The 25,843-nt window shown below is 38.4% G+C and overlaps 1 protein-coding gene across 1 annotated transcript in view; it reads left to right on the top strand.

The window, feature by feature from the left end:
• Window positions 1-25,843, top strand: part of SYNE1 (spectrin repeat containing nuclear envelope protein 1) — a 304,520-nt gene that overhangs the window by 255,065 nt on the left and 23,612 nt on the right. The window contains 10 exon segments of the mRNA XM_035899865.1: window positions 2,923-3,017; window positions 4,030-4,264; window positions 4,991-5,185; window positions 6,743-6,868; window positions 7,638-7,793; window positions 9,766-9,924; window positions 10,459-10,625; window positions 18,301-18,463; window positions 22,013-22,200; window positions 24,291-24,441. Of these exon segments, the coding sequence (XP_035755758.1) occupies window positions 2,923-3,017; window positions 4,030-4,264; window positions 4,991-5,185; window positions 6,743-6,868; window positions 7,638-7,793; window positions 9,766-9,924; window positions 10,459-10,625; window positions 18,301-18,463; window positions 22,013-22,200; window positions 24,291-24,441 (1,635 nt within the window).

Genomic DNA, 25,843 nt, shown 5'->3' with positions numbered 1-25,843 from the left:
CCCCCCCACCACCACCCTTGCCTTATATGACACAGCATAGTGTTTGGCTGAATGTCTGATAGCAGAAAGCAATTCACAACCATTTTTGCCTGCTTTAGCATACATTTGCTTTAGCATTTAACTGCCTTTGCTTTCACAAATATCATCCATTTGATTTCCTCTTGGTGCTCCTGGCATTAACCGGACAGTGGCTTTGCAAGTTGAGACATCTCAGGTCTTTGAGTTTTGAACGTCCAGAAATCATTACTGTCTAAGTGCATAATTTCCTACTGCTGCTGTGTCCAGTCATAGCTATAATTTTTTTGAAAGGGGTTAACGGCAATCTTCTTGCATTCTTGAGATCTCAACTTAACTCTCTCCTGAAACCTTGACCTGAGCAGTTAGCTCAGATGAGTATTACTCAGGCACTCTGTTGAAGCTTTTTCTATGGAAACTATAAAATCGTGTCTCAGAATTTAGAGAACTAATAGCTGATTTTCTAAAGCTGCAATTCATCCTAAGAAAACGTTGCAAACTGCATCTTCTTTTTTTTTACCTAAAGCTTTTTTGCGTTTTATATAATCTGAATGTATTCAGTACTCAATGTTCTTTGCAGTGCCTCCTGATACTCATGAAGAATTTTCTTTCCACTTCTCGCAGCTGGAAGGGTCAAATCTAAACCTCTTGAGATGAACTTCCAGATTGTTTTGCTTTGTATTTTTGAAGATAATGAGAAAATATTCTGTTTCCACATGCATTCCCAGAATGGATATTGAAATGCCTCCAGCTCTTTTATCAGCTTTCCAATGCTGACTCAAAACTTTGCTGGTGTTTATTAAAAGAGGACCCCAGCTTCCTGAGTGGCTTTATTTAGAAATTACTTCCCACTTAAATTTACAAAGCAGCAACGTGAAGGTGGTACCTTGTTCAAATATCATGCACTAACAGTGGCATCCACATCAGATAAGTCTGTCAGGACAATCTGGTAGTCATTCTTCTGCAGTTCTCCAGATACCCATTTGCAAGCCTGGTACATTGCTTTGGACTCCCATGCAGTGGGAATGCACCGAGAGAAGCATTTGAGAAAGTGCTGGCAGGGGAATGGGAAGTTCCTTGCCAACTCAATTACTGAAACTTTTTCCAGTGTGCTGGTATTGTGCATTCCAGCACCTGCCCTCCTTTCCTCCTCCTTTAAATTCCTATTTCTGCGATTCATAGTGCTCTACATATGAGAAAAAATTGGGGTGGCAAGTGGCCCCACATAACAGAGTATCCCTCTTACGTACAGAGACAGCGTACATGCCGAGAGCAAGTGGATGCTGACAGAAATTTCTCTGCTTTTGGATAGGGCTCCACTCTAAGCAGAGTTCCTCATGCTTGATAAGCTTTGGTTTCACCTGCCCTCTTGAAAAAATATTAAAATTGTTGCTTTTGAGGTGCTTGGTTTTGTTGGGTTTTGGTTGTCTTGGTTGTGTTCTGTTTAGTCTCAATCTTTCAACAATGCTGGTAGATGCTGTTGCCTCCTCTGCTTCGTCCATGCCCCTCTAACTTGACAGAAATAGATGTGACAGGAAGTAAAATTATTGCCTTCTTGCTCAGCTTTCTGAAATTCTCAACCCCACAGTATTGTGGTTTTGTTCATGAGATAACAGAGCAATTCGTTTCCCTCTGGTTCAGGCTCAGTTGTTCATAAGAGCCAAGGTATTCAGAGAACACTATCAAATACCTCTGCAAGGAAATTAGACAACACTATTTCTCTCTATGGGAAAACTTATAACCTGGGTAACATTTTCAAAATTAACCGGGTGATTCAGAGAGGCAAAATCTCACTTTTAAAAATCAGTCCATCGTCCACAAGTCCTAACCTACATACAATGTGCTTGAGGAATTTAATTGTACAGGTGCCAGAGGGTATTTTGCTGGCAGTTGCAGATGTGGGGATTGGTACATCACAATTTGAGCTGGTGGGAAGCCATATAACAGGGGTGTAATCTGGATTTGAGGAATAGTGGCTCTCAGTTCAGGCAAGGATGAAGTTCTGTCAACTGCAAACAGCATCACTAACAAAAGAAAAAAAAAAAATAAATCTCAAGCTTCATACCAGCATACTTTCTCTTTTAATCTCTCTGGAAACCTTTTGAACATGGAGTGGGTCCAGTCCTGAGCTGATGCCTGGGTGTAGTTTCATCAACATAAGAATATTCCTGAACAATCTTACCTAGAGACATTGTCCATTACTAAAAGGAAAGATGTTTTTAAAGATAAATCAAAGTATTATATATTTAAGTCATCTTTGTGTAAGTAGTACTTTGGTAGCTTTTTGTCTTAAGTAATCTTTATGTAACAAGGGAGTTTTAAAAGTATTGTGAAAGTTTATTGTGACATGGGGAAAATTGGAAAATAAATTGGAAAAATTGATAGAAGTGGGAAATTGATTTCAAGCTCCTACACGTGGCTGAGCATTTCTTTTAAAGTTCTATTGGCAGTGTAAAATTGTATTATGTTTTTGTAACACTATCACATGCAATCTGTGCATAAATTCAGTTTAACAAAGCAAAGGATTATAATATTCCTAAACATGTCAGAAAATAAAAAGTGCCCTTTCTGTCTATACAATAAATATCCTATCTGGATTTTGTTGTAAATTGTAGTGCCAATGACACAGTTGTATTCAGAGACATAAAACCTAGCTCTTGTTGATATTATTTAGATTCTTAGTAAGTTTTTTTTTAAATCTCAAGGAACTAATAATAATTACGAGAAGCAGCAAGTAACTCCAACAATGAGATTTTTTAAATGTGTTTCTATTTAAGTTCATGACAAAACTCCCATTGAATTAACTTGAAATGAGATTAAATAAATGAAAATTCATTTTTACCTGTGCATACAGATAGAATTAAAATGTAAGATCTTGTTTTAACATCCTTGTCTTCTGTATAACAGCTATTCCAGGCAGAGATGTTCAGCCGCCAGCAGATTTTGCATTCAATTATCTCTGATGGGCAGCACCTCCTAGAACAAGGCCAGGTGGATGACAGGTAGACACCCCTGTGTTGTTGCTGCTGCTGGTTATGTGAAGTAATGCTTAGACAAGTGGGGGACTTCCAAACAGAGAAGGTAGCAGATGTCATTGTTCAGATCATGCACTTCTGAGGTAGAACTTAACTATCACTGTGGTTAAGCTATTAATTAGCCAGTTCTTAAATAAGACAGTGTTCTTTAGGATGCTGTGGAGTATGTGAATGTGTGAGTGCATTTGGGAATACAACAGCCTTGAGGCTGCTTCTCTGACAAAGATTTTGGTTTGGATTATCAAGCATGTTACATGTATGTCTATTTTGATGTACTTTCAAAATGTCACTTTCACCAACGGAGCCTGCAATGACAGATTTAGTGAGTTACACCCGGTTTATGCCAGCTGGGAATGTGTCTTTATCAGGAGGATCCCCTACTGCCATTTAAGAACACCTGCAGCCTAAACATGATGGAATAAGAATTCACTGCTGTCTGAAATTTTATTTTAAACACTTATGATTAGATGAATGAAAATCAGTGAAACACCAATGGCTTCACACTTGTGCGTATGCACTGACTTTGATAAGGGTGTCATGGTCCTAACATAAGATAAACTGGGATTATTGGGATGTGAGAATTTTGTTAATGCTGTGTATATCTTATGCCTGCTTTGAGCTCAGTAGTAAATGTGGGGGTGAATTATGAAATCTGCATGATTTACTATGAATTTAGCTGATCCAAACTGGCAAAACCTGTAGGTTTTCTTTGTATATTTCTGGGGAGAAGGTAGAAGAGTTTTATGTGTTAAAGGCTTGGATTTTTTAAGGTCTCAATAATTGGAGCCCTTTGATTCTCCCAGTACATGTGAAATTCTCATCCTGTCAGCTACCCATGAGACTTCAGTGCCTTTCTCCTAGTGTTTCATCATTGACAGCCAGAAAACATCTTCCCTGTCCCTTCAGTTTATTTCATTAAACAAATAGATAAAGTATGAAGTTTACTATGTTTTTTTATTCATTTATCTATTTATAATAGGGATGAATTTAACCTGAAGCTGACTCTTCTAAGTAATCAATGGCAAGGAGTAATTCGCCGGGCACAGCAGAGGAGGGGGATCATTGACAGCCAGATTCACCAGTGGCAACGCTACAGGGAGATGGCAGAGAAGCTGCGCAAGTGGCTGGTGGAAATATCCTGTCAGCCAGTGAGTGGGCTGGGCACCGCTCCTATCCCATTGCAGCAAGCCAGAGCGCTACTGGATGAAGTGCAGGTATGTCCAGTGGGTTTGAAGAAAGAGGAAAAAATCCCCGCCTTTTTTCAGCCTTCATTTAAAACATTCTTAAAAATATATTGGGTTCAGACTGTCTGCTTTGCAGAAAGCAAGACTGGATGTTAGTTCTTCTTTAGGATTGGCATAGCCTCAGAAGCAGCAGTGTGATGGAAACAAAGTGGCAGTTCATAAAGAACATGCAATGGAGAATTTACTGGGCCCTCTCTCCCGAGCCTTGTTCACTTCTGGTTTTGCTTTGTAGCTAGTGTCACACTGAAACTGTCTTGAAAAAAACAATGATGTCCTGTTTGAGGAATGTATTCTAGCTAACAGAAAGGATACCTTGAATGTCCATCTTCATGTGAGGCTAACAGCATCTGTTTAACAACTTGGTGTCTTCAAGCTTTTTGGCTGGAAGATACACGTAATAATAAAGCTTTGTAGCTTAATAGGCTCTAGAGCAACTAGTTCTCCTTAAGAGCAATTGAGATACTGATATCAATGGGGAGAAAGAAGTCTTTCATATCTTTATCTCCTTGGAGAAATTTTCTAAAGGTCTGTTGCAGTAAGTGATTGTAAAAAGGTTAGGGTAAAGCATTTGGGCAGTAGCTCATGCTTAAGCCAAGGTATGCAATCAATTAAAGTATGGGCTTGAGAATGAATTATACTGAATTGCTAATTGTAATTAAAAAGACAAAGCTGACAGAAAACTGTTAATATTTTCAGCTTAAAGAGAAAGTTCTCCTAAGACAGCAAGGGAGTTATATCCTCACTGTGGAAGCTGGGAAGCAACTGCTGCTCTCTGCTGACCCTGGAGCTGAGGCAGCCCTGCAGACAGAGCTTACCGAAATTCAGGAGCGCTGGAAGAAAGCTAGCACCCAACTGGAGCAACAAAAGAAACAGCTTGCTTTACTACTGAAAGTAAGTGTGTGATCTCAGCAAGTTCATGGTTTCTCTACTGTGAACCCTGTTGAAGAAAAGCATTCTGAAGGAATAAGCACAAATACGGGAATTGCATATATGCTACACAAGCTCAAGATTTCATTTCACCACCTCTGAAACTAGGGGTGGTAATACTTCACAGTAGGCTTGTGTGTTAATTGATATCTTTTAATCAATATTTCTAGAATACTGCCAATAAAGGATATTCCTGCCAGTCCTATTTTCAACACAGAGCAAAAGTGTATTTTATTTTGCACCTTGCTGGTTAATTTTTATACATACTGCATTGAAGAACAGACCCGCCTTATTCTCTCTACATGCCAGTGCCAAGATCTATCTAGCAGTGTAGTAGTCTGTGTTTCCTGCCAGTGTCTTGAGTATTTGCATTTACTAGTTTAGTTAAACTTCTGTGATTTTGGAGGCGGGAGCCTTGAACTTTATTTTGATGTAAGCCATGTCCAGAATGCCTGCTAACCTCACTTCAGGTACTGAAGATGATAGGCTAGAATTTAAATTTGGTCTGTTTGTCTTTCCCTTTTACTCATTCTAGGGAGGATAAAAAAAAATTGGACTTGTGTGTATGAATAGAATAGGGCAAGTGCTTTTAGAATAGTTTCAGAGGTCTAATAGAATTACAAAATTACAGACACTTTAGTCTGTAAATAGCAAGAAGCAAAGCAGTGCAAGAAATATTATTTTGGAAAAGTTCAGATAAGTAAATATTTCTTCCTCTTTCAAGCCTTGTTCCTCATACCTCGGCTTCTAGTGTGGGAATTATGACAGGAAATTTTAGTCATGAAAGGTGTTATCTAGGGACACTAAAGGTTCTGTGGTATTTTGTCTCGATGAAAATATGGAACTTAATGCTAGAAGGTGAGGAAGTAGGGAAATTAACATGCAAATTGCATAAATCATCTCATAGATATCAAGCCTTCATTACATTATGCTGTCTTGGTCTTAAATGCATGACTTTTTGTCATCTTCTGACCAAATTGGAAGCACAAGTGTTTATTCTAGAAAATTACGTGTTGCATTAAGGACATCACAGCCTGTTGTCATGTAAGGTCATATTACCCACTAAGGAGAGAAGATGACACTAAAGTGAGGGGTTTTTTTGCAAGACCCGTTGTTTGTAATTCTCCATCCTGAAGATGATAATGAAATAACTGGCATAGATAGGAAAAAAATGGAAGGAGAGAAATACAAAGGCAGCGGTGAAAGGAGATATCCTGGAATAGAAGACTAAGAGAAACAAGTCCCGTATTTCCTGGTATCACACAACTGGCATTCTTTATGAGGTGACTGGCTTATTAGCCATCTTTCTGTCTGTGAGTACATTTTTAATAGGCTTTAACAAACAGATGAGGCAGGCAAAACCATACTGTCACATGACGATTGGTATAGTTTGACTGCACTGGACACATTTAAAATTTTTGAAAGTATGCAAAGACTAAAGCTGGGTGTAGCTGCTAGAATCGTAATAGAATCAGTATAATCCAGATCTGAATTGAGGTCTAATAAACATTCTGCCTTCAGGACTGGGAAAAATCTGAAAAGGGCATAGGAGACTCCCTGGAGAAACTAAGATCATTCAAAAAAAAGCTTTCTCAGCCTTTGCCAGAACACCATGATGAGTTGCATGCAGAACAGATTCGTTGCAAGGTAAAGCACTTGTTCTTGGTTGACTGTTGTCTCATCTTTGCTTGTCTTTGTGCAGTAGCCTCTTCTTTGGTTAATAGGCTTCACATTACTGAGTGTGCAAACCAGTCAGCCATCCCTGTGACAGGAAACTATCCATGTAACATTTGGACATCACAGTGATCTCACTATAATTCAGATCCTGCAGGGTAAATATAGATCTGATCAAAATGAGATCAGACAAAGGGTCTGAAAAGTACTGTAGAAGCGCTAAATACCGTTGTGTTTTTATTATGGAAATTCTAACTTCAAATTTAAACTCCTGGCATCTGAACTGTTGGTTTAGTGCTTTTTATTTGAGGTGAGATTACTGTGGGGGATCTTAGATAACACTTTTATGCTATATTTTTTGCAGTTTAGAAATGGTTTACAACTTGAAAATATTTTCAGTACAGAGAAGTCCAAACCCAATACTTGGAATTCTCAGATACCTTTGAACTTCAGAGAGATTTGTGTAGTATATTAGTTTGTGACTGCTTGTTACAAGGCTGATGTATCATTCTCTGTTGAGGAGTTCTCTCTCTCAGAACTCTGAAAATATTGGTACATATGGGGTTGATGTTTTCTTTTTCTTTTAAATGAGGCTGAAATAGTCCACTTGAAATGGTAGATCTGCTCAGATATGTCTTTAATTCAGTGGGATAACAATGCTTGGTTTTGTGCTTCATCAACACATTCAAAGTTTTTTTTTTGTTAGCAAACCGGTCCTTTTTCCTTGTGCGCTTCTTTTAAGGAGTTAGAGAATGCTGTTGAAGGATGGAGAGATGACCTTGCCCACCTCTCTCTGCTGAAGGACACCCTGTCTATATACATCAGCGCAGATGATATCTCCATCCTCAGTGAGCGCATAGAGCTTCTGCACAGACAGTGGGAGGAGCTGTGCCACCAGGCAAGTACAGTACTGAGCACTGATGTGTGTGAGTATGCAGGCTACAAAAGTCCTGGGAGAAAAATTGAATACGAGTGGCAGCTTTTAGAAAAGATGCATGTAGGCACACTCTGATTCAAAACTGAACTCTTGCTGAATCAGGGACAGCATCCATTGAAATGTTTCCTTTAGTTACAGCTATTGTTTCTAGATCTCTTGAACTTTATCATGGCTGTGACAATTATTAAGCAGCCTTGAAAAAACAACAAAAAAGTCACACTGTGTACTGTGGGACTGTGGCACAGCTGACTGGGGAAAATGCAGAAGTAATACAGTTTACCATGCTTTGGTGGAGGAGCTGTGCTCAGGAAGGATGTCCCCTCCCCTACTCTACATTACTGTGTTGTGCCTTCAGATCTGCTGATAGCTTTTCCTTCATCAGACATTGGTCTCTGCATTTCTCTTAGTCTAAAGGTGACTTGCTTGGCTGCGAAATGAGCCGAGGAGTATTGTTTGATTTTTCAGGTGCATCATGCTGTTAGTATGTTTCTTACCTCCATTTTGCACTTAGAAATCCAGGTAGTGGAGAATCCCTCACTCAGCTTTTCAGATTATTTTAATGTTATTTCTGTGGTTCAGTAGAGATTGCAATCCAGATATATGGGGGCTAACTTTGAAATCGTTACCTCATGTAAGGTATGTGTGAAGGCTTCAAAAACACCCCCAAAGTAGGAAAAATGCTTCACAGTTAGCAGCACAGAACTTATCAGTTAGTTGCATTTGAATAAGCCAATGTAGATATATCTAAACTGCAGTGTAGTCACTGCATGTATGTTTATGGTAAAGGAGGGAGCCAAGTAAAGAAGATTTATCTTAATTTTGTGCATACTTAATGTTTCTGGATGTAACCTAGTGCAACACTTTTTTCCACTGTTGCTTATTTCCGGAAAGCTGCCATCAAGTGTAGAACCACAAAAAGGAAACATGAGATCATGTGTATGGCCCTGTTAAACCTAATACGGTAGTTAAAGACCACATCACTTTTGTTTATGAAAGAGCAGATGCAGTCTTCATCTTCTCAGCTGAAATGATGATATAAAGTCAGAAACAACGCAGTTTACAATGGGGAGGAAGTAAGTAGTTGTACAAATGTCTGAAACTGGAGAAATTACTTTGCTGCTCACCGTCTGCTGCTATTTTGATTTCAATGCCCATCTTTGTCTGTCTGTTCCTATCTATAGTCTGAGGTAGTACCACTGCTATAACAATTTCTTAAACATAGCAATGTTTTCCTTCCTCCTGTATTAATTAGAGCATTTGCCTGTGTGATATTTTATGCTTTTTCTTTCCTGTGAGGGCACACCTCAGTCCTTTGGAATCTCACAGGATGTCATGCCCATTCAGGAGAATAGTCACCTATGAAATGAGTGTATTGGGACCCAAGCAGAAAATTGCTTATGCAAAATATAATGTATCTGTGATTTAGCTTTGTACTTACAAATCATGCTCATGCACAAAGGACACAGTCTTTTGGAGTTTGGCCTATGCTATGCATATACCTATTTTTTGCTTTGGTCAACCATTTCTATCTTCCTTTTTTATTTAATCTCTTAGACTAAAAGGAAACTATTAATATACTTTTAGAAGTGAGCAAAAATTGTAATAACATTTATTTTTTATCTTCTAATGAAACCTTTGGGTTAGAGACATTATAAAACGAGATGTTGACAGGTTACTGAGCTTAACTCTTGCATGCCTTTCTCTCTGCATAGGATGTAGCTAACAGGAAACCTGAGATTAACACTCACCTCTAAACTCACAGGCAGTTACACAAAGTTTTTGCAGTACAGCTTCCTTTTGTTTTAATGGTGAGTAAGTGGCTGGAACACTTTTGCAGGGCCAGAGGAGTTCACATCGAGGCACAAAGTGTTTCAAGCACCTCTTAAATGCATTTGCTATTTTGATTTTATTTACTCTCCACAAATGTTTTCAGGTCTCCTTACGTCGACAACAAGTTAGTGAGAGGCTGAATGAGTGGGCTGTCTTCAGTGAGAAGAACAAGGAGCTCTGTGAGTGGCTGACACAAATGGAAAGTAAGGTTTCTCAAAATGGCGACATCCTCATAGAAGAAATGATTGAGAAACTTAAAAAGGTAGAGTGCAGTGCATGTACACTTACATACTGTTCCTCAACTGCTTGGTTTGTGGTGAAAAGAGGATACTGAATTAGCTGAAATGGAGGTTTTACCTTACACTGATGCTTATAAGTTCCAGTAAGACCGTGTGTTTGTGTTCTTCACTCACTATGCAGCATCTTCCTGCCTTTCTTGAGGTAGGACCTTCCATGATACCAGAAAATTAATTGAAGGCAAAGTCAAAGGCATCTGAATGCTTTACTAAAAGTCCGGTCAGATTGCCTGTAATGAGTTTAACTATAGCAGATACATTTATAGAAGGCATTGTGGTTTGTTTTGGGTTTTTTTTTTTCATTCTTCTGATAAAGTTGTTCATGGTCTGATAAAGTTGTTCATGGTTATACATCTAATTTTTAACAAGTTGTCTCTCCACTGCACCAATCACTAAAAAAAACAACATTCACTCGTATTTTTGTGTGATTCCTTTAGTAGTGTAGAGCTGAGTGTATTCAGAATCAGTACCCTGACTTCTGATTGCTCCTTACCGTCCAGGATTATCAAGAGGAAATCGCTGTAGCCCAGAAGAACAAAATCCAGCTCCAGCAAATGGGAGAGCGACTTGCTAAAGCCAGCCATGAGAGTAAGGCATCAGAGATTGAGTACAAACTTGGCAAGATCAATGACAGGTGGCAACATCTTCTAGATCTTATTGCAGCCAGGTAAAACTGTTGTTTTGTTTCTAAGTGGTACGTGGGACAGATTAATATGCTGGGATGTCATGAATTTAAAAATCTTTTTATTGTCTGTCTGAAACTGATTTATTCTTAAGAGCCAACATACTTCTGTGAAATTCACCTTCCTCTTTTACTGTACAGTACCCAGCATCATTTCTTCAAGAAGAGTAAATTCAAAACATTATCTGCTAGAATGACATAGGATCGGTTGCAGTCAGATTTAGTGAGCCTTGCTTCAGTACCATCTTACTTCAGATGAATGCTTAAAATTGGGTGCAAATGTAGTTTTTCTAAAAAATTCTTGGCAGAGTAATTGAAACAGTGCATCTGTGGTTTTGGATTTTGAGAAGAGCAGTTCCAAAACTAAGCCTTAGTTTTTCTGCCAGATTGTTTTTCCACTGATGGAGAAGAGTAACTGCAGGTAGATGTAGGCACATTGGGCTTAAAGATTCTTTTTACTCAAGGTCAAAAATATAACAGCAGTTTTCATAACTTAAAGGAATACAGGATTATTGTTTGATATGTGAAGAAATTGGTTTATTTTTTTCAATACTTTCTGTTGACTCGTGCTACAGCCTCGCTCCCATTGATGACAATAATTTTGTCACAATTTTGCACTTCACAATATGTACATATACTTTATATTTTACACTTCTGTGATGTAAGAACATATGAGTTAGTAATACTTTAGTCCTGTTAGAGAAAAGGGGTTTGTTTAGTTTCATCATCTTTTTTCACCTGTTTTTTTTTTTCTTTTTAATGTGGTTTTACTGCATTTTTGCTCTGAAACCTGTAAGCATAGGAGCAGTAAATTTTATGTAAGCAGCAGCTTTCTGGTGGCTCCAGCTCATCTTATAGTCGTTCATTTTTAAGTAATGAACACTGTACATTTTTTACAGAATAATTAAGTCAGGAAGTGGTGTGTTACGGTCGAGGTGCCTGCTGGTTTCAGAAGATATGATACATCACCAGTTGTTGAACATAAAGTATATTTGCTGTATTTTTGTGTTTGTCTTTTGAAACACCTGCTCAGACAAATGTTCAAATAATACCTTCAGGAAGTTTCTAATAAAATGTGATTGCATTCAGAAACTGCAAAACACATCTTTAAAAGATCAGTATTGTCTATACAATATCAGAGGTTAGTGTCCTCTGTAGGGACAGGTTCTGTATCATTCTTGGGGTAGGGAGATACAACCTGCAATATTATGCACTTAAAATTTCTCATTCTGTTATCTTCTGAAGCAGGGCGTCAAGTCCTAGTTCTATACTAATTTACATAAAATATTTATTTACTTTTATTTCCATCATTTTAACTTAACCTTCTCAACTAGGGTGCTCAGCACCATTTTATGCAATTCTACATATAACCCTTTCCATTACAGTGTTTACTGAAGCGAAAAAAACCTCTGCAAAGTTTGAATGTTGCATTGCTGAAGTTGGGGAGTAAATGGCGGAGAGGTTTGATTCTAGGTTGTAGAAATTTTGCTAGTTCAGCTTAGGCTGATAGCAGTTAAAGCCCAAGTTATTGATTAATATATGTACAAAGTACTTTCCTTGATGTCTAATTTCCACTGGACAAAAGGTTTTGCATCCCCTGAGATAATTTTTAGAAGGCTCCAGAGGCTCTTTAGAATATGTTGTTATATACTGGGGTTGTGTTCTTTTTATGATAGTTTGGAGTTTGGAATGTAACATGATTTTGGCTGCAGTCAGCTAGTAAATGCAGATTAATTGTTCTGGTCTTGAGAATAAAACACATCTTTTCATATTCTGGATCCCTGAACAGCATTAATAAATTATTAGAGCCTGTGTGCTTTTTTGCAAAACTGGTCATCCCTCGCCTGGAGCATTTTTCTTAGTGGTTCGTTTCCTACAGTTGTGAATGAATAGAAAGTGCCCTGTGAAAATGTTTTAGAAATATAGTATGGTAATACATATCCAGTTTGAAGCTTTACCTATTGATTTTATGCTGTCTGGTGAAACTTCTCCATTCACCTGTAGAAGCCTTTCTTTCTTTCTCACATTCTGTTTCCTTACCTGTTTTTTAATTGCCTCTCCACTCTGAGGAGGTCTGTAACTGCAGAAGAGACAGCTACAGAAAGGTAGCTGTGTCTCTACATCAGAGACTTCTCTTTCTGTCCTTCTAGAACATTTTCATCCTTTCAGATGAATTTTTCTGATATGTCAGCCCCGTGCAAAAAAAACGTTTCAGATGTTTACAGCCAGGAAGCAGTGCTATTGCTGCAACTGCTCAGGCTTTGCAAAGAAGGCTTTGTTGTATGTGTTTTCATCCCTTCCCCTCGCACTCGTGGTCCGCATTCCTGGAGATCAAGTCTGGCACATGTTGGTGAATGCAAGTTTTATTTAGAAACATGACCACTTGTCACCATTCAGTCTCATGTTATCAAGCAACGGCTGCTAACATTTGTTTGGCGTGAAACATTTTCTGCACAGTACTCACCAGCAAAGAGAAGTGTGCCCCCTTTCCTCCCCCCGCCCAAAGCACAGTGGTTGCAGGCTTTTGGAGTGGAAGTTCTTCTTTTTAATGCTGGAAAATTTCATGCTGGTGTTGGAGGACTTGCATGCAGTGAGGATGGCGGAGGACGGCAGTGTGGATTCAGATCTCCCAGACTGTAATTGTGATATCACAAGGCAGGCAGCTATTTTTGTTTGCTTTTGGTTGATACGGTTCTTTCTGAAGTCTTGGCTTGCTGGGAAACTTAATTGAAATACTGATTTGTAGAAATCACTACCTTAGCTAGAAATTACTGTTTTCTGCTCAGTTTAAAAGTAGGTGACAGTGATAACAGCGTACTTTGTTTTACAGCTAGCACTTTTGGATCCTGGAGTACTTTTTTGTTCCTGATGCAGACTTAGAACTAGTAAAATCTCTTAGCTGTCTCAAAGAAACTGTGGACTGGTTTTACTGCTGTTTTTAAATACAAGAGCATGTACACACATGAGAGAAAGCAGACTTTGTATTTGTCTGCTCGCTGTTTGTGTCATCAAAGGGGCATGGCTACAAGCGAGAGAGAAGGAGAGAGGCTGTAAAGAAAGTATTGCAGACTTAACTTACGGACACTGATCTGCCCTCTACATATTAATGACTGTTTTGTAACTGCATGTAATCCTTGAACTAAGCCTACATCATCTTGGATTTTTGATTCAGCTTTGCTTTTACCTTCTTCACATTATCTTTTCCAGAAGTTTTGCTGTTCAGAGTTCTAGAATTTTACTCTTTGAAAGGGGAACCTGTGATCTGACAAGCAAATATAACTGGTGGTACTGGTGCCTGGTCCACAGCAGTATTGCACTTTGGACAATAAATCTTTTTTAATCATAAAAAGATTATTTTAAAACTTATTTTTTAAAAATTGATTTTAATAGTGTCATATTTTTCACTAGTGAGTGTTTCTTGAAACTTTGTCTCCAGTTCCAAGGAGATTTTTTTTTTAAAAAAACTTTTCTGCTTTCTATTGGCTTTGTACAGGCTTAGCTAACATGCTCTTTCTGACTTTTTTCCTGTTGCTTTTAAAGTTCAATATTAGTAACCAGCTGTCTAAATGACTAATGCAGTAGCTATGAGTTCTATATGATTCATTGCTATGTATTTACAGGGTTGTTCCTGTTTAGGTTTTAGTGGAATCTAAGGCTATCTAATTTAGGACTGGTTGAATTAAAGGTATTTGCACTTAATTTCAGCTCCAAGTTGTTCTCCCACTGCCTTTTCTTAATGTAAAATAGACATTTTAAAGTTATTACTTTCTTGGGGAAACTGAGGTACAGTAATTTGAACATGGAAATGTAAGCATCATAAGCTCCTTGACATTTTCAGAAGAGTTTTCATCATGAAACTATAAAAACAAACAATTGAATTCTGCAGTGTTTTCCTTTCTGAGAGTCTTAAGTATTTGTAAAATGTAGCAAGACAGATGTGTGTGTCTGTGTGTGTTATAAAAAACAACCTTTAAAACCACCGTGCCATGGGTCCAACGCTTTGATATCAATGCAGAATCATCATTATCAAGGAGAGGAGTTCTCTCAAGTCTCCTGCAGTAACATGCATGGTGCTACAACAAAGGCATGAGATGATTATTGGAATAATTAACCGTTTAAACATAATCTTGTAAATGAAATAAGAAAAGGTCAAAATTACAGTCGGCTAGGAATCCCACGTACTTGAATGGTTTATAATTTGACCTTTGTCTCTAAGCAGAGCTTTTTGTTTCATTAGCTTTCAGGCCCCGCCATTAGCATGGGAAGATAGGATTTTGAGCTGTTACATTTTTGAGAGATATTTTTGTTGCACACACATTATGTAATTATTTGTACACAGGCACAGTATTCAGTGAAAAGAAGAGCATAGGCATCTTGACTGCTAAAATTCAGAAGGAAAGCTCTTCGACATGATGGATTATGTCTATTATTTGTTCACAGTTATGTTTTCAGAGTAGCTAGAGGCTTGTGCAGTTCAGTTCAAAGAAGTAAGCCCAGCATATTCCAAGAAGCACTTGTTTATTTGCTTCTGTTTGTACCGTAGGCAAGGAACCTGTTATATTAGACTCAGTACAAAAAAAGAACAGTGTTAAGAGTAAATGTAGTAGGGGGTGGGAAGGGAGTTGTCCTTTTCTTTTCTTCTTCTTTTTTTTTTTTTAAATTTTGGAATTTAGGCACAAGGAATTGCAACAGTTTGGCGAGAGGGCAGGTTTAACAGTAGGATTTTGTTTTGGTTTTGGTTGGAGTGATCTTTTAGTATGTCACGCCTTTTTTCTTTTTCTGTCTTGAGTAACTTAGGTCATGTGGCTGAAAATAGCTCTGTTTGGGCCAGGGTTGGTTTTTTGGTCTGGCAGGGATCTATTCCCGTGCAGTCTGCCTGAGGCAAAGAGGGCACTCTCTAAAAGATGGGCCCTGTATCAGGTGTTGCAGGCAAAAAGTAAATAAAATCTGGCACAGATGTTAGGGTACTATACAACTGCAAACAAGAAAAGCCTGGTCCACAGCTTGGGCTTGCAAATGGTAGAGTGACATTGCTTCTATACAGGGCTGACATGACTCATTGTTCCTTTTCTCACCCCAGTGTGCCTGCAAAGGATCAGCAGCATCCAGCCTTGAAAACCTAAGCAGAAAATGGGCAGAATTTCTCTCCTCTTAATTAATGTCAGAGACTGAAAAGCTGCATGTGAGTTCCAGAAGAGTGATAACCAGCCTTCTTGCTCACCCTATGAGCAAGTTTCAACTGGCCCAAACTGTGATGGGTTGACCTTGGCTGGATGCTGGGTGCCACCAATCCGCTCTATCACTCCTCTCTTCAGCATTGCGGGGAGAAAATGAGATGGAAAAGAAAAAAAAAATTGTGGGTCAAGATAAATGCAGTTTAATAAAAGCAAAAGCAAAGGCTTCACATGGTAGCAAAAGGAAAACAAGATTTTATTCTCTACTTCCTATTAGCAGGCAATGTCCAGCCACTTCCTGGGAGGCAGGGCTCAGTAGGCATAGTAGTTGCTCTAGAAGACAAAATGTCATAAAAACCCAATGCGCACACACACACACACACCCCTTCCTCCTCCTTTCCCCTAGCTTTTTTCTCTGAGCTGACATCATATGGTATGGAATATCCCTTTGGTCAGTTTTGGTCAGGTGTCTTGGCTATGTCCCCTCCCAAGATCTTTCTCCCTTCCCAGCCTGCTGGTAGTGGTGGGGGAATGTTGGAGGCACAGCCTTGATGCTGTGAGAGCACTGCTCAGCAGCAGCCCAAACACTGGCATGTTACCTTTCTACATACCAACAGAAAGCACAGCACTGTGAGGGCTGCTATGAGGAAAATTAACTCCATCTCAGCCTGACCCAATACAAAAACCCACAAACTGCCATATGTACAACCATAGGTGATAAGGAGATGGTGTCCCCAGAAATTGGTTGTTATCCTACTATCTCTCCAAGGCTAAACACATAGCTGTGTTTCAGGATAACCTGATGATGGGGACCGGGGCAATATTGCAGCGCAATTGTGTTGACTTTAGACCCTTTATAGGCCAGATTTTCAGATTACCCAGATTTTTTCCAATTCAGATCAGAACCCTGCAGCTGTTGGTCAAGAGACTGTGGGAAGTAAGAAGCATTTGAACTGTTCTTAAGCATGTTTGGTTCTAAAGAGATGCAGTTTGACCATCTGTGATCTAAAGAGAGGGCTAGAAAGAGATAAAAATTTGAAAGATTTAGCTTTTAAGTTTTTTAAGTTGACATTAAGATATCTGCATTTCTTGTTGGTAAGAAAAGGACACCCTTATTAGACTCTTAAAGGTCAGCTGTAACTACTACTTTAAATATGGAAATACTTGATAAATTTGTTGGTTAGTATTAAGGAAAAAATGTGAATTGCTCTGTTTGAATTACAGTATAGTCAGATGGCATTTTGTTTGTTTGATGAATCTGGCAATCTTGTATTTTTCAACCTGATTTAGTCAGTCTATTCCCAGCTGCACTCATCTTCTAAAGCTTTCTGATATTGAAACACTTAAGTGAAAGAGCAATAGAAGCATAAAAGCAAATGTTACTCAAAATTGTTTGTGGTACTACGTAAATGGAAAAAAAAAAGCAAGCTTAGAAACAATTTCAGAATCCACTAATGTATGTTACGTAACATGGCGATAGGAAGGAGAGAATTACTGACAGATTTTTTTGCAGTTGAAACAAGCTGAAGGAAAAAATATTGAGATAAGATGAAGGTTTAGTCAAATTTTCCTCTAAGCTTAATTTTCCCTTGAATAAAAAAAAAAAAACAAAAAAAAAAAACACACCATGATTAATTATTTCCTGTCCATTGCTGTTGCAGGATCAGAGTCTCAAGAAAAATACTACTTAGAAATTACCATGCAGTTACGTTCCAATTTCATCTATTTAAATCTGAAGGAGTCCATTAAGACCAAGAACAACTTAAAGCAGCCCTTGGAATTCAGGAATTCTCACTAAGTTCTCACCTGGGTTTCTCTTTCTAAAACTTATTTATTCAAGGACAATTCTTCACACTGGAATGGGTTGCCCAGAGAGGTGGTAGATGCCCCATCCCTGGAAACATTCAAGGTCAGGTTGGATGGGGCTCTGAGCAACCTGATCTAATTGAAGATGTCACTGCTCATTGCAGGGGGCTTGGACTAGATGATCTTTAAAGGTCCCTTCCAGCCCAAACCATTCTATGATATGTAGTTCAATGGTTAGAAATCAGGAGGGTGAAAAGGGCCTGTTCACTCAGTGCACTCCACTACCAGTACTGGTTAAATGTGTAAGTTATTTGTAATCTAAGAAGAGCTTTTGCCATCTCTTGGTCAAATACACAACTAAATTACTTAGGTTGGGGGGTTTGGTGTGTATGAGTTCATTCAATAAAAAACGTTTTCCTTTCTAAACAAACATTTAACTGATAAAGGTACAGAAGCTTTGAAAATGTTGTCTGTCATTAGTAAGCTCTTAATTTTTCTTAACTGGAATCTATGAATGCAGGACTATTTGTACATATAATATACTTCTGTCACATAATAAAGGAAGACTTCAGAACAGAACTTGCCATCTAAGCTAAGTTTCTCTGAAAACTTCCTGAAACACAAGCTGTGGAAATTCTCCTTCAGGGTGTACTTATGCTGCCGTTTCTTTTTCTTTACAGGGTAAAGAAATTGAAGGAGACCCTTGTTGCAGTGCAACAGCTGGATAAAAACATGAGTAGCCTGAGATCTTGGCTTGCCCACATTGAGTCAGAGCTGTCCAAACCTATTGTCTATGAAACTTGTGACTCTGAGGAGATACAAAGGAAGCTAAATGAACAGCAGGTAAAATACAACACACTTATCAGGTGCATGATGACATGGGGAGAACCAAAGTAGAGTGTCCTTGGGTTGCCCATACCTGGCTCAGTGCTGAGAGGGCATGAGGAAAAGAAGTGTTTAAATATCAAGGCAAGTGGTACTTACTGTGTCACTTATAGAGCCTTCTGCTGGCTTTGACATCGAATCCACCAGGAGCTGATTGACCTTTCCAAGAAAGGTAAGGCACCAAGAGATGTAACTTGAACGAGTTATTGCAATTGTTTTTCCTTTGGGGTTTGTGGTTTTTGTTTGTTTGAATTGTCTCTTCCCAGAGGCAAAACTGACACCTATTAGACCTTGCAAATTTTGCACATGCTTGAAAATCACTATTTTCTAGCAACCTTTCTAACTCAGTTTTATTTTGCAGCTTGTTTGAGAATCACTTTGCACGCAAAGATGCATGAGCTATACATGTGAAGTTAAAATTGGTTGGTTTATAGCACACAAAGCCTTTATGAAGTGCTAGACCAAAATAGTCAACACTGGAACAGGCAGAAGGCAACCGTTTTTTGGCATTAAAACTAATGTTACTCCTAAGAAGATTTACTACACTTTATTTCCTGTTCCACTTCACTGCCCAGTGCAGTTTTACCTAGAAGTACCTTTCTGGAGAGGACTGTTCTGTTGTGTTCCTGTTGGTTATTTATTGGCAAACATACCTTTCTGGTGCTTCACTGGAGATGAGTTAGATGCTCTCCTGAGTTCTTTCTCCAGAGGAGAAAGAAATGCGTGGGAAGAGGAGTGCCAGAATGTTTGGGGGATATTTAATTTATGAAGTGTACAAACTGGCATTTTGCTCCTTTTATCTGGGTATGGGACTGAGACCCAAGAATCCCCTCAGAGTTTTTGCCAGCTCCCCAACTGATTTGCTACATGGCTGTGCAGAACTGCTTATTAATATTCTATATGTAATTTACATAGGGATAATAATTTATAACACACAAACATCACTAATGAGTGGTGTTTCTGAGATAGTCAAGTGCTGGGCAGGGCTAAAAATTGCTATCAACATAGTAGATACTTGAGATTTTTTACTAGCATCCCTATGCAGGCATCCCACAGTTCGTTACAACCACTTATGGGATCTATTCTGGGCACAGAGACTGGTCTACCTCTGCCTTCTGTTTCCTTGTGGTGGTCCCCATGCAGTGACAGTGTGTAGTGATATTCTGTAGGAGTGTGAGTGTTTTAATTTGAACTCCAAAGGGGAGAAATAGAGGTGAATCTTATATTGGGAGGATGCCATGTTCGGAAACTTGATGATTTGATTTGATAACAGTGCAAGCCATGGCTATAATGATAATTTTAAAAAAGCCATCCACCTTCAATATATGGCAACTACTATTTTTATCAGTCAGAGGCTATGTCACTATCCACTGCATCTCAGAAGGCCAGTACATTGGCCATCTTCTCAAGTATTTCATCCCTCTTTCTTCTTCCATTAGCAATCTTATGTTCTTTTCTGTGTCTGATCTTCCACTGAGGTCCTGTTATCTTCCCTGCTCATACTGCTACCAGTTGTTCATATACAAAATTATATTAAAAATATTATGCTGTGAAAGAGGAGGGCCAAATTCCATTTCTGTAACTCCATTACCTACTTCTCAGCATCTACTTCAGCCAAGAATCAGCTTTGCAGATTGCTGGTCTCTGTAGTGAAATGAAAGAGACAATTGAAGCTGGATATCCTGGGGAAGGTAGAGTAACTTCACTGCAGTATTTTCCTAGGGTCACAAACTGCATTTCAAGGATTCCTTGTTTACTTTCTCAGTCTGTTTACCACTTGAAATGTGGGAAAAGGGTGTTTGATTTTGGCTTAGCAAAGGAAAAAAAAAGCAGTATGTGGATGACAGCAGTGCATAAAAGTGGTGTTCCTTTAAGAACTAACCCAAAGGCTAAATGTTCTCTAATAAATATAGACAATTTCAAAAACTGGGAAAGAATTATAAGACTATGGAGAAAAAACAGTGTAGACATTGCTTGTAGAAAGTTTCTGTAGGTGAATAAAAAAGTTTAATCCTTAGGAATCCTCAGGACCGCCAAGTGGCAGTTCTCACTCTTGCTCTGCTCCAAAACAGGAGAGAGGAGATTGTGTTACCTGCACTTGCTTAACCTCAAATCTCATAGCTGTTTGTAGTATGTGTTTCATAGAGTATTGCATCTGTTTATAGTATCCACCCTTATATAACATTTCAGGATGGGTAGAAAGAATTAACCCTTGGACCTTACAATGAAAAAGTATTTTCCAGATTTTTCTAGATTCTACACTTAGAACTCATTTCCTGCTGGAAGGCATTTTCAGAACATCATACTGCTAGTTTTAAGAAAAGTTCCTCTAGTTAGACCTTAAATGTTCGTAGATACAATATGTTGTCACTATATTTCTCTTTGCATGTTGTGGTTTACTTCACTAGCAAAATTATAAAAAGCAGTTTATCTCTACTCATCCTCAAGCTGCCGAGTTCTTGTTCTCCTAAATAAACCTCCACATCTCTAATTGTCCTAATAGTTCTTTTATTCATCTAAATCAGAAGTGAACATAGTATTCTAGATGTAATATATCACTATTTAGTGTAGTCACATTATTACTTCTTTGTCACTATAGGAATTATGTTTCTTGGCTTTGTTACTGTCCATCCTGATTTTTCCATCTAATATTCTGGCAATTCATTGCAAATATAGGCAGGAGTCAAGCAGGGTTTCTTTTCCTTGCACTGATCCAACAGCAATAGCCAATTACTTTTGTGGCTTATCTGACTTGAACCTGTAGTTCAAAATAGGAGCTGAAACATTGCTTCAAGATGAAACATTATCAGCAGTGTAGAACAAGCCATTGCAACCAAGAAACTGACAGGAGAAATAATTCTGATAACATATAATAAGTGCTAAGAGAGTGTAAGCGCATTTTCTTTAGCTGTCCTGAATTTTCCTTTTCCATTTCCAATGAAGATGCTATAGAATTGGAAAGTTGAAGGAAGAAAAATCTACTAGAGATGCACTGTTCAACATGCACTGCTGCTGATTTCCATGTCAAACATGCCACTTTGCAGCTAGCTCACCTGGGGAAGAGTAGGTTCACAAAGGGTACCTCCACCAAACCCTAGCAGTAGAAAAGAACATATTTTCTTGTCACACTTCTCTTACTAACTTATGCTTTACATTTTCTGTGATAATGAGAAAGGGCTGGGAGTAATTCCACCGTTTATTGGTGATGTTGATTAAATGTATGTGAAAGATGCTCAGCTGAGCATGCAGAGCTCTGGCAGTTTGTCCTAGGTGATGGTTTGGTGTTCGTAGTCCCTGGGAGAGCTGTGCATGCCTCCAGGTTTTCCTGGCCTCATTGATAACATTGCCACACCACTTGCGCAGATGCAGTTTCTTAATAGATATTCATTTGGTGTTTTTCTCCTGTTTGCAAGCTTATTAATTTTTTTTTAATACATAGACAAGAAATGCATTTGTACTTACGTGTGTTTTGCAATTTCTCTTAAGAATTGATTTCTTCACCTGCAGGAACTTCAGAGGGACATAGAGAAACACAGCACTGGAGTGGCATCTGTTCTCAATCTGTGTGAAGTGCTTCTTCATGACTGTGATGCTTGTGCCACAGAAGCAGAGTGTGACTCTATCCAGCAGGCTACACGCAATCTGGACAGAAGGTGGAGGAACATTTGTGCAATGTCAATGGAAAGGAGGCTTAAGTAAGTCTAAAATGCCTACAAATTAGTATTTGCTTCCACAGGCACAAACACAGGATGGGATGTATGTTATAGGGTTGTAGTACTGAAGAAAAGGGTGTAGGGGTCAGGAAAAGATCATACACTGAATACAAGTCAATAGCTGTTATGCTGTGTGGAAAAAAAAAAATTTTGGATTACCTTTGTATGTGCCTTTATACAAGGTACAGATATCAATTATCAAATTTTGCTCACAAGACCTTTAACAGAATGATGTCGTATTTCCCTTCATAGAAATGGTTAGAGAGAAACTAGAGAAAGCTTAGATGATAGTGGTGACTCCAAGAGATTTAGAAAACATGACCTAAAAGGGCGAGTTGTAACATTTAAGTTTACCCTAGAACCACTGAAGCCAACAGGGAAACTGGTTGCCTATTGGGCAGAACATTATTCCAGGTGTTAGGGTTTTCATGCACCTAGTGTTCCTCAACAGTTTCTCTTATGTCTGATTTTGTTTATTTGGAAGGATTTTAGAACCGAACACCAATTTGGAATTTCTTCATCTGCCCACCTTAGCTTCTCTGAGCAAGTGTGGTCCATAGAGCCCGTGCATCTCATGTGTGGTCTGGTTTACTGCACATGCTTAGACCATCTGTATGCTGCATGCCCATGATATCCAGAACGTTCATTGATTTCTGTTCCCATCTAGAATAGCATGGGTGACTTTGATAGCCATAATGATGTAGGCTAGATTGGGCCAATGCTATATACTCTGTGTCGACCAGTAGCAATACATGTTTAACTGCTTGAATTCCTGAATTTATGAAGAACTTTTCTGTACCTTTTAAAGTCATGAATCTGATTTCTGTAATGATTACACAAGAACTCTAGGTAAAGTTTATGACTTTTCAAAATTCTGAATTGAACTTTATATGATCTTTGGTTTTGCGGAATAGTCTTAATGTATTTAGTAAAGGTTTTCTTTATTTTATGCAAAAAAAAAAATTCTTGCTTTTAAGGTATGCTGCTCTATATCCACAGGCTGCTATCTTTAAGTAATTTATATTATTGCCATGGTAATTCTTGTATACTGTATATATATAAATACAGCTTATAATTTCTATGTTTGGCACAGTCTGTCTTGAAAATATACAGGCTCTTCATTCCTTTGTATCCAGCAAATTAATTCAGAACTATTTTAAGTTAATATGGAACAATGCATTGAACTCTATTTTACTTTCTTGCAATGTACACATTATGGTATTATAGATTTCTGCCAGTAGGTTAACTGAGCTATCAGTGTTTAGAATCTTTATTGTACTGGAAACAGTTATTCATATTAAAAAGCAACTTTCCAGATGTCAAACTTCAGGTTAAACAACATATCATCAACAGAACATAAATTTTGTACAGATCAGGTCCTTTTCAGACCTTCATATCTATGATTTGGGAAAGATATATTCTGTATGTAAACCAGACAAAGTTCTGCTGTAATACAATCTGTTCGAAAATAGATCTTGGTGGTTGAAGTTCTTAGGATTTTACAGTCTCGGTATTAAGCCAATTTGATTTCAGAATCAAGAGTCAACCACTATTTTTACATATTCAATTGAAGCCAATTTGTTTTTTTTTTAAAAGTTGGAATAACTTTTAACTTTTTTTTTTAAAATAAAAATATTTACAGTGTATATTGAGAGATAGCATTTTACCACTTGTTGGTGAATGCAAAAACCCCAAAATGTTCATGTCCCTTTGCAATGCAAAATAATGACTGAGAACTTTAAAATACATGCTGCAATGTCTTCAGCATTCTGTAAGTTATTTAGCATGTGCTCAGATTTTTAGAGCTCCTATTACATACTTACAACTTTCTTTTTACACTGATTCCAAACTTAGATGCGTTAAAAAAAGTTGCCATCATCTTATTCTAGCTCAGTCTGGAATGAGCCAGCCTTCTCTGTGGTCTATTTATCAGCCTGGCTGTCTGAGTTAGATTAAGAGCCAGTTACTGTCTGGTGCAGTGCTAGTTTGCTTTTGTAGATGATTACTTAAAGTTCTGTAGGTCAGCTGGCCTTCAATCCAAGCATTCCCTAATTTTCCATTATCTATTGCAGGATTGAAGAGACATGGCGGCTATGGCAAAAGTTCTTGGATGACTACTCTAGATTTGAAGACTGGCTAAAAACCTCTGAGACGACAGCTGCTTTCCCGAGCTCCTCTGGTGTGCTTTACACGGTTGCTAAGGAAGAACTGAAGAAATTTGAGGTGATTTATCATAGTCGAAATTTAATAGCTACTGATCACATTACAGCAGCCAGCTGGTGTTCCTCCTTCCCATACAAGTCACTCAGCAGAGACATTGTATTAATATAGTGGAGTTGATGATTTTGTAGCTGCCTTCAGTGGCAGTTTTCTAGGATGAAAAAACAGTGGAAGGTAGCAACTGAAAATGCTAATAAATCAATCTGCTTTCACTTGCTGTTTGTTCACCAAAGTTAGATTTCTCAGCTTTTTTATTTCTGAAACTTTTTAATATGTCCAGTCAGTAGGTGCTCCAGAGCATTCATAAGTCTCCTTTCACCAAGTACCTCTTCAAATGCATGCTGTATGGTTTAGCTTTTGCTTTGATTTTATCCCTCCTCTTCTTCCCATAACTCACTGAAACCAGCGCTCTGAACTCGTTTCCTGTTTCATGCAATGTGCAATGTCCCCGTTTTAGATCCTTGTACCTGAAATTCATGTTCATGCAAGTATTGTTATATGTCCACATGGTGTCCCCCGTGTCTTAAAAGTTAAGTGCGTACTTCAAAACTGACAAGCTGTCACTTCAGCCAATGCTTAAGCGCTTGTGTCCACTACAATGTGATGGCTTGTCTCATAATTACATTGGAGTGCATACCTGCCTGTAAAGCGCACTCACACCTGTCCTCGGGCTAGTCACAGGTGAAAATCTTTTGCTCAGTTTCATATTTGCAAGGAGTATGTCAAGATGAGAGAGAAAAAAAGCTCTGAAGAAAAACAGCAAATTGCTTAGGCAATTCTGTAAAGAGTCAAGTGCTGTAAAGTGTTTGCTATGAAGAAGAAATGCAAATTTTAAACAATGTCTAAGACCAGTTACTACTTTTTGGTTTAACAAGTAATTCAAAAACCATAAACCATGAAGTGCTGATTCAAGTTTTATAACTGACATTCACATTTCTGAATGTACTGGCCAGGTTTTGTTGTTAAACACTGCCAGACTTCATCATGGTGAGGTAGGTTGCCACAGTAAAAAAATGTCTGCTTCCTGGACACAAGTCCTCTGTCTCAGACCTCCTTCCCATTGTCCCTTTATTCAGTCACTGGGATCTAAATCTCTTGTTTAGTGAGTCTCTGTAGGAGAAACAGTACCAAAATTATCTTGGCTGGCTTTGATTTTTACAGCTGATCTGACTTTGTCCAAAGTCTGTTTCATTGAACCTCAGCCTTTATGGTGACCTTCCCTCTAACGGCAGACTTATGGAATTTTTACTGTCTACAGAGTGTCAGCAGGAGCTAGCTGCAAAGAGAACAGCTTAGCAGCCTCTCCAGAAGCCGCTTTCCCTGCAGTTTGTTCTTTCTCCTTTTTTCTTCTTTTTTTTTTTTTTTCTTCTGAACATCTAGTTTCTACTCCTACCAAAAAGCAGGA

The sequence above is a fragment of the Egretta garzetta genome, unplaced genomic scaffold (genome assembly GCF_000687185.1).
Source record: "Egretta garzetta isolate BGI_Z169 unplaced genomic scaffold, ASM68718v1 scaffold397, whole genome shotgun sequence".
In the NCBI taxonomy this organism is placed as follows: domain Eukaryota; kingdom Metazoa; phylum Chordata; class Aves; order Pelecaniformes; family Ardeidae; genus Egretta; species Egretta garzetta.
Note: the sequence above shows the minus strand (reverse complement) of the source record. Positions and strands in the feature narration are given on the sequence as shown.